The sequence below is a fragment of the Cnephaeus nilssonii genome (assembly GCF_951640355.1).
Source record: "Cnephaeus nilssonii genome assembly, chromosome: 1".
Lineage (NCBI taxonomy): Eukaryota > Metazoa > Chordata > Mammalia > Chiroptera > Vespertilionidae > Cnephaeus > Cnephaeus nilssonii.
Window position 1 is genome coordinate 21,244,152 of NC_137072.1, and position 11,890 is coordinate 21,256,041.

Consider the following 11,890-nt stretch of genomic DNA (forward strand, 5'->3'; position numbering starts at 1 on the left):
CAACACAGAGTCTTATAATTTATTTAAAGGGTCATAATGAACCACAAAAATCTATGTATAATCTTTTTACATGATGATCAAAAGTAGTCCATTTTCTTCTTTTTAGATTATTCTCATTGTAGTTAATACTACACTTAGCATCTTTGAATTTTGTTTGGTGATTCACTGTTAACTCAGTTGTTTATGAGTGACAGGCTACCACATCTGATATGTCATTTTCGATTGGGGAGAGGTGAGAGGAAGATGAAACCAAGACACTGATTCACTGAACAAACTAGCAACAATTCTAAGAGGGCAAGGAAGCAGAGCAAGTCTTCCATGATTACTGTATTAAACTGACTAGACTAGGTCACAGCCATCACCATGAACTGAGTGAGCATGTAGAGCATACAAGTTATGGCAGGTTCAATTTACATATCCTATATAATAAAAGCCTAATATGCAAATAGACCAAACGGCAGAATGACTGGTCGCTATGATACACACTGACCACCAGGGGGCAGATGTTCAACACAGGAGCTTCCCCCAGCCCGCAGGCCCCAGTCCAACCAAGGCGGGTGCCAATGTCGGGGGGGGGGGCCCTGATTGCCCTGCTGGTCACTCTGCAGATGGGCCCTGATTGCCAGCCAGGCCTAGGGACCCTACCCATGCATGGATTTCATGCACAGGGCCTCTAGTTCTTTAGATAAAATGAGTGGAACTTACATGTTTATAATTATATAAAGAAATATGAAAATGAGCTTTGACTATAGTTTTCAAATGAGTATGTAAGTTCCACACTGGAGAGAAGGCAGTCAGTCACAGGCAGCTGATCCCACTGGGCTCTGATGAAATCTCCTCTGCACCACCCCTGATCCAGGTAGGGCCTCAGTCCAACAACTCTCTGAAGTACTCTCTTGGGTCTCAACCCCCTGTGGATTATATGCTCTTCCCTGGGTGCTTTAATGAGTCTCTGGATTGGTAAGGTTTTTCCTTAGAAGCCACGGGAAGCCAAAAGGTCCACTAGAGCTCTAAGACCAGTTTAAGCCCTAAATACAATTCCTCCCTCAAACCTCCAGGTATTTATCAAAGTTAGTCCTCTGCATCTGGCCTCCACTCAAGCTCCCATAATGGTCCTTAAGGAGACCTCAAAAGCCAGTCATGCACAATTACTGGACAGCCTCCTTACCCAAAGGCCTAAACAGACAACTTGTTTTCACAGTTAACATTGAGGTTTACTAGGAATTTCTAAAACCACTTAGAAATAGTTTACTAATTCCTATAAGCAGAAGGATCACAGGATCAGACAGCAATTAAGAAACAGGTCTTAGTTCCACTTTGGCCTCTAACTCTCTTTGTGATGAGGGCAATTATCCATCTTTTTTTGGCTTAAGAATCCACACTGAAGAAGATACCTACACTACCTACCCGAGCTGTTACAAGAATCTGATTTTTTAAGAGATATGAAAACACTTAGAAAAATAATTATTCCTTCATTCTATTTAAACATGTTAAACATCTACTCTATGCTAAGCATTTTACTAGGTATGGAATTTACAGTTAGTGAAGAAAACAGAAAAGAAATAATTGCGATTATGATAAGAAATATGAAAAAGAAATACTAGGAGCAAGGAAAGCACAAATCAGGAGACTTGACTTACTCTGAGGGCCCAAGGAAGGTTTCTCTGAGGAATTAACATCTAAAGAGAGCCATAAAGAATGAATAGAACCTTGGTCAATGTGGCTCAGTTGGTTGAGTGTCTTCCTGTGCACCGAAAGGTGTCTTTGATTCCATTTCCAGCCAGGACACATGCCCAGGTTTCGGGTTCCATCCCCAGTGGGTGCATGCGGGAGGCAACTGGTCAATGTTTCTCTCTCCCTCTCCCTTCCTCTCTCTCTAAAATCAATAAAAAACATGTATTTTTTTAAAAGAATGAGTAGAAATTAATTAGAAAAAGAAGTATAGGAAAAGGTTCTAGTCATAGGAGCAAAGGCCATGAAAAAAACTATTAAAGTGTAAAGTGGAATTAGAAAATATTTAAATAACCTTTCGGAAACATTTAATATGTAACATTTAAATCTAATCCACACTATTTCTAAGCCCCACTTTCATAAGCTCATCAATAGCTTGAGGTTTGTTTTTGTTCCTTAACTGTCTAATTTTTCCTAAGAAAACAATGAGACCCTACCCTTCACTGTATTATTTTCTACTTATGTACCAAAGTTCAGATAACAAAACAGATAAATGTCCATGTAGGAACAATGATTTGGAACATAGAATAAAATTCTGAATAATCTTGTTTTTAGGACATATTGTTAGGTGCTACATTTTCAGAATTTTTATAGTTCCATAGAATATTTTTCACTTAAACATAGGTGAAAAAAAAACTATATCCCTATCTTAAAAAGAAAAAAGTCAGTGTTTTGAGTTATAATTTACAACTGTAAGATTCCTTTTATATTGACAAAATGCATCAAATTTAAGTAGCATAATTCATATTTTGAAGTTGCTCCACTAGTTGTCTTTATCCTATAGAACAATAATTTTTGTAAGAGAATCATGGTACATTTACCTACCAGGATATGTTTAGATACATTATAAAAGCTTAACACAGGCTTTTCCTTTTCACAGCAAATTGAGGTGCTAGATCATTAATTTGAATATTTTAACACTGCCCCAGACACAGTAATTTAAAATCATTTTATGTCAACATATATTACTTTCTTGAATTCTGAATCCATTAAGTTGATTCAACTTGCAAATTAGCTTCAGACAGATGCATAAAGTGTTATGCAAACTTCTGTATTCCTACTCTTCTGAAAATGTGCATACTTACTGATTTACTATAGATTATATGTAATATATTACAAAGTATTAATTTAAACTTTACCCCCCACTTGACTTATAGGAAAATCTGCTTCAAGTACGTTTATTTGATTTAAAAATAATTCTAAAAGTAACTTTCTTGGAACTTTAAGTAGCTTTTTTCTAAAGACCTCCTAAACAACCTAAGAGTGGTCTTGTATTCCAATATGAAACAAAACATGATTCTTATATTTTGTAACTAAACAACCACCCTAAATTGCTCAAATTCTACAATTGGTAGAATTAACAATGTATTACCTCTACTATGACAGTCATTATCAAAAGAGGAAAAGTATCAAAATTCATTTTTTGTTTTAATTTATTATTATTACTATTTAAAACCATATGTGCATTATAAAAATTTGAAAATACAAGTTAACAGAAGAAAATAAAAAATCACAGATTGTGGATAATTCTTACTTAATATTTACATTCTCTGTACATTTTAATTTTTATAATATGCATAGATAAATAAAAATTAAAACATTAAAAATGCAGAGCCTATTTTTTGTTTTGGTTCACATTTATAGCTGCGAGATGTAATGGTTCAAATGTACAGGGTTTGAGGTTTTCAACTTTTTAATGTTTTCATGTATGCTCTTTTGATTTCAAAGGAATCAAACCTCAATGAGAAAAAAATAACTCTAAGTTATAGACACATTGTACACAGTTCTTTCCAGAAACAAGTTTAATTAGGAATCAAACTTATTTTTGTCCAATTATTCTGAAGAATATTGTTGGCTTTAGTAATTACTTTGGACATATTTTATAAGGCAGATTCTCTCATAAGACCACCAAAAGCACAATGAAAAAGAGCAGAGATTTAAAATGAAATAAAACTTCATTGATAATTTTCACCTTTAAAGTTCCTTTCACAGTGAATGAATTCAAAAATTTTTAACAACCAAACTACTGATTTATCATGATGCCCATATGGAAATGGTTTTCACATTACCTTGAATACATGACATGTATTTATTTAAATAGTTTATATAAAAGTAAGAAAATAAAACCCTCCCAGATATGCAGAAATTATGTCAAAGTCAGGAATAAAATGTAGTGGTGTCTTAGACTACCAAAATGAAGTCACATAACTGGAAAAAAAAAGCTTGATCAGAATATATAATTGATGTATACATATAGTGGCTCATTCAAAAGCATTTTTGAATCCAGGTGATTTTTTTAAGAATAAATCATTTGAATGTTTAAGTTAGTTTACTATTTAAAAAAGTTTTCATAAAAAAAGCTTACAGGTTATTTTTTAATTAAAAGAATAAATATATTATAATATTCATTATCTGTCTCTACTTAAAGTTACTAAAGAAGTACGTAGCCCAGCTGGTGTGGCCCAGTGGTTGAATATCGACCCAGGGCACATGCCCAGGTTGCAGGCTCGATCCCCAGTGTGGGGTGTGCAGGAGGCAGCCAGTCAATGATTCTCTCTCATCGTTGATGCTTCTATGTCTCTCTCCCGCTTCCATCCTCTCTGAAATCAATAAAATATATATTTTAAATAAATAATATATTTTTTAAAAAGAAGTGTTTAAATTAAATCTAGGTAACATGAAATATGTTAAAATAAATGTCTCAGGAAAATAAAAATCTTAATGTTCCATCAAGATATTAGTCAATGAGTGGATTAAAAAGCTATGGTACATTTACACAATAGAATACTACTCAGCTGTTAAAAAAGAAAGAAATCTTACCTTTTGCAACATCATGCATAGACCTGGAGAATATTATGCTAAATGAAATAAGCCAGTCAGAGAAAGACAAATACCATATGATCTCACTTACATGAATCTAATAAACAAACTGACAAAATAGAAACAGAGGTATGGATACATGGAAAAGATTGACAGCTGTCAGAGGAAAGGGGGGTTGAGGGAAGGTAAAAGAGGTGAAGGGATTAAGAGGGGGGAAAATATGTGTATATATATATATATATAATGTTTAGACACAGACAACAGTGTGCTGATAGCCAGAGGGAAAGACAGTGTGGTGACAGGCAGAGGAGAAGGGGGCAGGTGTTAGGTGGAGATGGATAAAGGAGGGGAAAATGGGAATGGTAAGAGGCTTTGCTTTGGGCAATGGCGCACAATGCATGGGCAAATGATGTTTGATTGAGTTGTACACTTGAAACCTGTACCCCAATAAATTCAATAAAAAATAAATTACTTTTAAAAAGACATTAGTCAAGTACAGATCACTTTAAAACATTAAGTTATATTCCTTTTGTACTCCATTCCTTCATAAGCCAGACCATAAGTGAAAATAGGTGGCTATTTAAAATGCCACATCTAAGTCACTTATATACTTTGGTGATCATTTAGCCTAATAGTTTGGATTGATTAAATTCCATAATATATTCTACATTGTATACTTATGGGAAGAGAAAACCTACCACTATTATACTAAAACACGATATTCTGTGTTTTATGTGTAATCTATACTTCCATATTTCATATCAAATGTTTAATATAATGTAAATAGCAAGTGTACATTCACGAAGGCCATTAAATAGGACCGAGAGGGGGAAAAACCCTTTTAAAAGGTGCATTTTTTAAATATAATATGCTCTAATAAACTTTAATTAACCAGTATATATGAGTTCTGAGTACTTTGAGGAGTATACATGCATGCATTAAAGCACACACACATGCAGAAGAAAGTAAATTAATCCACATAAAACAACTGCACAACAAAAGATTATCAACTTTGAAATAACAAAATTTTTAAAATGGAAAACAGATTAGTGTTTGCCCTGGGTTAGGGACAAGAGGGAGGTGGATGTGGTTATAAAAGGGCAACCCAGGGAGGCATCCTTGTGGTGATGAAAGACTTTTGCATCTTGACTATTGTGGTGATGGATACAAACAGAAAAAAATGCATACCACACACACAAGCACACAAGTACAAGTCAAACTGGGGAAACCTGAATTAAATCAATGAATTACCAATATCAACTCCTGGTTGTGATATCATAATACAATTTTCAGGTATACGGGATCTTGTGTTATTTCTTACAATTGCATGTGAATTTTCAATTATCCCTAAATAAAAAATTTTTTAATAATTATAAAATGCACTTTCTCCATTCTAAATATATCTCCTGATGCCCCACCTCCCAAAAATACAGGGAATAAAATACCAAAATCCCTCCCAGTGACAAACAACAAGACAAACCCCCCCTACACACAAACACACACACACACACACACACACACACACACACACACACAAAATCTAGGTGCAGTAGTAATTCCCCTAAAAAAAAAAAAAAGAGTAAATACTACAACTAAACATTCTTGTCCTGTCAATGTTCTTAAATTTCTCAATTCCATGTTAATTTTAATGTTTGAAAGATCATATCCAATGAATTGAAGGTTTCTCATGACACAGTTAGTGATAAAATGCTCTTACTTTGAGTTCAGATGGTGGTGGAATCATGTTTAATGAGAGAGGGAGGGCAGGGGAGAAGAGAGCCACCATTATTTTATCTCTTTGTTACTAGATTAGAAGCAAAGTGCTCTCTCTCTCTCTCTCTCTCTCTCTCTCTCTCTCTCTCTCTCTCTCTCTTCCTCTCTGTAGTCTGCAGGAGTTCTGGCTGAGGGGTGAAATGAGAACACCATAATGATTTCTCAAAGTTAGGTCTTTACCGACTTTGAATCTCCTGGGAAATATTCAAGCATATCATGGCTCTTTCACTAATGCAAAATGAGAAATAATGTGTCAACGGCTCTGGAATTCCTTTGGTGTGAAGAAGTGAAGGTGATCAAAGGCAGGGTGAAGTGTAGGGGCACCCGGATAAAACGGGAGCGATTAGGGTAGATTCCCATTCACCTAAAATGACTTCCAGGCAATTCGTTTGGCTTTGACTTTCAACCTGACACATGCCTGGTTGCGATCAAGATGTTAATAGGGGCGTTGGGCCCCCCTCGCACCGATCTGTAGGCGTCACCCTCTCAGCCCCACGGCCCGCCAGGGGACTGGCCGCCTCTCACCTGCGCAGGGAACCGGAGGAATGTAGGGATGCTGTCCTCCGGCCCCCACGCTTCTCCGCCCCAAAACTCCGCCGGCCGGGGTGGGGTGGGGTGGGATTGGAGCCCGGGGTAGGGGAGGGCTGGGGCGGGAAAGGGGGACTCCGCTGAAGAGTTTTGGGGACAAAGGGCGGCTACTGGCCTGGGAAGTGGGTGACGCGAGGCAGGGCTGAGGACCCAGGGCGACTCGTGCGGGGCAAGGCCTGAGCCCCGGGAGACACAGCCCGGGCGTGCGGTGTGAGGCGGGTTCGGGTGAGGGCTCAGGGGGGCGGGGGGGCTCAACGCGCTTTGCAGGGTCTCAGTGTTCCGAGGTCTGGTCGTCAGCTCTGCGCGAACTGGGTTTGGGCTTCCTGGTTCCGCTCCAGCACTGGGAGAGACGCGGGGGCTGGCCGCCCCGTCCTCCCCGGCTCCCGCCGCCAGCCGTCGGGGCGCCGCCTCAGCCCCCACTTGCAGCTCCCGCCTCTGACTCAGGGCGCCCACCGCTCTCCGCGGGGCACAGCTCGGGGCCTGGGAGTACGAGGAGTGGACAGGGCGACTGCGACAGCCACTCGGCCTCCGGCCTCCGGCCTCCGACGGGAGCCGGTCCTCTCTGTGTTCCCGCGACTGGTCAACCGACGGAACCGGGACGTTGCAAGGGCTGTCTCGCCGCAAGGCCGAGTCCCGGGAGTGATGTCAGGGCCGCCGGGACCCGCACCCCCAAAGACGGCCAGCCCCCGGGGAACTCCGCCTGCAGGGGCGCCCCCGAAGTGCCAAAGGCGCCCATCCGCTGCAGGAGTGGTGCACCTCAAGTGTCGCTAGCCTGGTGTCCAGGACGTCCTCGGGAGCACAGGTTCTTACAGGCGACCCCAGACCCACACAGCTGTCCGCCCGCGCCGGGAGCCCCACGCGCCGGGGACGCCGGGGCAAGTGCAGTGACACAAGGAAACTGGGCGATGGACTTGTCTTGGCTTCCACAGTCCAGTGGAATCCCACATGTGACCTTGTGGAATCTGATAAATACATGATTGTCAATGCAACCTTAAAGTCAAAAGTTTTTCCCTTTACTCCAGCTTTTATATACCTGGCACTTCAAGTTTCAGAATTCCTGGTGGGTCAAGACAACGATGCCCACACACTGAATTACATTGTATTGAAAGCATTTCATAAGCACTCCCAGATATTCAATGAGAAAAGCATACGAGGAAACGATGTGATACATGTCCTGTCTTCCGTGACTTTCTCCTGCTACTACTAGCTTTGCTGTTTCCTCACTTTTGTGTGATTTTTAAACATTTGCACTTTTTAAAATTTAGGCTTTATTTTGTTGCTGAATGACACCACCACCACCAACCCCCCCCCCAAAAAAAGGGGGGGGGAATCTTTACCTGGAAAGTCTTAATTCAGATTATCTTAACTGAACTTCCCTAGCTTATATAACTAACTCTTTACCAAGTCTCTCTTAACAAATAATAGGTACTTAGTCTATTACTGGTTCCTAACTTCTCTAATAACTGTATACCAAATGTTTCAATCACAGGTGTCAACTTAAAATGCTTCTCCATCAGAAACTACAATTTCACCAGGTGTGGAGAAGAGAGCCACAGCTGCTGCTGAGTCATACCAAGACAGGAAACCTCTTCTCTTCTTCAACCTAGCTGGTTCTTATATTTGGTGTGAGTCCTATAAAATAATCTTGAAGATCTCATTCTGACTTGAGTTCTCTGATGAAGTCCTGACATTTTGTGGAGCCCCAAATAGTTGGGAATGGACCCGCAATCAGAGAGAGCAATGTGGTCAGTAAGACAGATGTATGTCTTCTGCTCTGCAGTTCAGAAGCCAGTGATACCCAAACTCCTCTACATAACTCCAAGGGTTAAGTTTCACAGTGATCTCCACATTAACCTAAGGAAACAGATCCTTTAAAATTAAAGTTGTTGTGTTTCCTTTTTTGAGATGGGGGGGGGGGGATGGGGAACGACAGATTGAGCAAATAATTAAAATTGCAAATAAACTTTCATTGTAATTTTGTTTTCAGTTCCTTGTTGCATTATGGGGGTGGGGGGGGGGGATCCCCTTAAAACTAAAAGGTCCTATAATTGATTTCAGTCCTTAAACTCCCAAGTTAGTACAGCTGCCATTTTCAATTGTGGGTTTACTATGTATTTTCTTTTCTTTTTTTCACTATGTATTTTCTACTTTAAAAATATTGAGATAAGAGCTCAGTGGTGAAAAAGATGTAAACCTATAAACATGTCTAGTTATGGAATGCTACAAAGTTTGAAATCTTTAATTCAAGTGTTATCTAATATATTTTAACTATAGATTCTGAGAGTCTGTCATCATTAACATTTAATGCCTATGGATTAAATTGTACTGTACCTGACAAAACACAATATAGGATTCCTATTTTATATCTGAAATTGGAGATGTTAAAGAAGCTAGATCCTTGGCTCCTTAATTCTAGCTTCCTTTTTTTAGAAGTCTTTAAATGGCTAAATGTAACATGAAATGATCATAATATACATATAAATTGTTAACAATTCAAATATAAAATATGGCAACAGATTACCTTTACTGACAAGAAAGCCAATCTATATTTTCTGACCCTCTTTTCAACTTCCTAACTCTAAAATAAAATACTATTGTTTTTACAAAGTTAATTGAATGTCCCCATGATCACATGCACACTTCTAACAGTGAGGGGGGGAAAGCTATTAAAAGGGATACTTTAGGTTTTTTTAAAAAATGCTATTTAAGATAAAGTTCTTAAAATAAGTACCAGCTGACTTTAAATAGAGACATACAATGTTCTTGACACATTAAATTATACATTTGATTGAGAATGAAACATTATCTGAACAACTTGCAAAAATGTTTCTATGAAAGACTTGTTTGGAAGACTTTGGCTCTTTTATAAAAAGCTAATCTTATGTAACTTCAAAATCATCTTTGCATTCCTCTATTTATGCAAATGAGACTAAAAAAGATGACAGTATAAAGCCAGTTGAAAATTCTGTTCCGTTTTTCTTTAAAATTTTGCTTTGGAAATTCAGAAAGCCCCATCATCATGGGAATATATTCTACACAAGCCTAAAAGAACTTTAATTTTAACATACATGTTACTTTTTCGTTAGCTCCTAGCTGAATTTTAATATCAAAGCTTTATATATGCTAATTAGATATTAACACCCAGATTTTAAAAACTGCTGGAGAGGTGAATCAACTATGTATACATATGTGCTAGACACTTTGCTAATTATAGAATGTGTCTGTCTTCTAGGACATGAAATCTAGTGGGGGACAGACATGCAAACAAAGTATTAATTCATTCAACAAGCATATACTGCAGCCTGCCCTGTTTTAAGGACTGTAATTACTCTACAGTGTAAGTGCTTTGGAAGTAAAGAGGGGGGACTTAGGGTAACCCAAGTGAAGAGGCAAGACTATCTAAAACATTCCTTAAATAATAAAAGGCTTCTTGTTTTTAAGAAAAATTAGCTGTTTTATCTAGGTATGAAATGTCCTTCCTTCCTCCCCCAAATAATAAAAACATAGTGTTAGCATTTAAACTGGCGTTCATTTGGCAATTGCATATATTTAAGTTATGAGAACACAATAATCATTTTGCCAACACTTAATCTAAAATTACTGAAATAACTCATTTACATACTTGAGTTAAAAATAAAGGATTACATACCCCATTACTAAGTGGATTCAAAATACTATCTATAATGAGGAAAGCAAACATACTACATTTTAAATATTGCGTTGACACTCTTTTTTGGGGAGGGGGGACGTCAGGATTTTACGTTCAGGTCTGAGCAGACCGTCTAATTCTGCCGTGAAGTTGGTCAGCAGGGCAGAGGCTCTTGGACACTCCCTCCAGGAGGGGAAGATGAACATTTCTATGCTTGTGTCTTATTTCCCATTCTTAGCTTTTGAAGCCTTTTTTAAGCCAACTCTTTATAGTTTAAACTTGAAAGTTTTTAGTTTTGTTTTGGGGTTTTTTTTAGTGTGAAGGTCAATGAAATGTTATGATGACAGTGATTTGGCTGGCACCCAACTTCTAAAGATACAGGTGTATCTTTTCCACTAATTCAGTGATGCAGAGGTTCTTCCCACTCCTACAGTAGGCCGTCATTAGTGGGATTACACAAGAATAATTTCATCCCCAAAGACACCATGTAGCACAAAGTGATGGATACTAAAAATTAATGATTCTAACGTAGAAGTCTGAAATATAGCATGACATTTCCTAAGACAATGGGACATGCATAAATTCAAAACTGCTGCTTGGTGAGAGAGACACACACAGATGTGTGAATATCGTCTTTCTACAGACTCCCGTGGGTGTTCCTTAAAAAGTGTGCCCAAGCTCCCTGTGGCCAGACAGAAAGCGCTAGTCGCCCTGCCAGCGAGTCTGCCAGCCGCGGCTGCCCGCCCAGGCCCACACCTTCAACACCTCGGCGGCGCCGGGCTTCTCTCCGCGAAGGCAGACGCGGCTCCTCCCCGCCTCTATCAGTAGAGACACGAGAGACAAAGGTGGAAGGTGCCGCAGAGGAACTCCACCCGCACCGAGCTGCTCCCGGGAGCCCGCGGCCCGCGAGTCCAGGGTGCGGACTCCGCCCGCCCCGGGCCGAAGGCTCCCAGCCAGCGCCTCGGAGCCGGCGCCGAGAGGCCCTGCGCGGCCTGGGTGCGGGTGCGGGTGCGGGTCCTCCGCCCTGGCCCCGCAGACACCTGCGTTCAGGGTGGCGGGGGCGCTGGGGCTGGAGGCGAGGGTCAGCATGTCGACTCCCCGACCTCCCAGGCTTTTCTTTTATCCCGAAGTTTATGGAACCCCAGGAGCCCTCCGCACCCCCCGCCCCCGCCCCCGCCCCCGCCCCGCACACTTTCTAACCAGGATCCTGTCTGGGCCCCGCGAGAGGCCGGGCCGCCGAAGAGGGGGCGCGGCGGGAGGAAGGGGCGGGGGCGCGGCCCGAGGCCGAGGGCGGAAGAGCAGCGCGGGCTGGGCCGGCGCCTCCCTCCC

General features: G+C 40.4%; 1 protein-coding gene across 1 annotated transcript in view; it reads right to left on the reverse strand.

The window, feature by feature from the left end:
- The window catches only part of SPAG6 (sperm associated antigen 6), a gene marked incomplete at both ends in the record, with an annotated part of 62,145 nt that extends 50,495 nt beyond the window's left edge, over nt 1-11,650 (reverse strand). Inside the window, 2 exon segments of the mRNA XM_079776212.1 lie at nt 7,173-7,392; nt 11,318-11,650. Coding sequence (XP_079632338.1) covers nt 7,173-7,392; nt 11,318-11,650 — 553 coding nt within the window.
- Nucleotides 11,651-11,890: the final 240 nt, after the last annotated feature.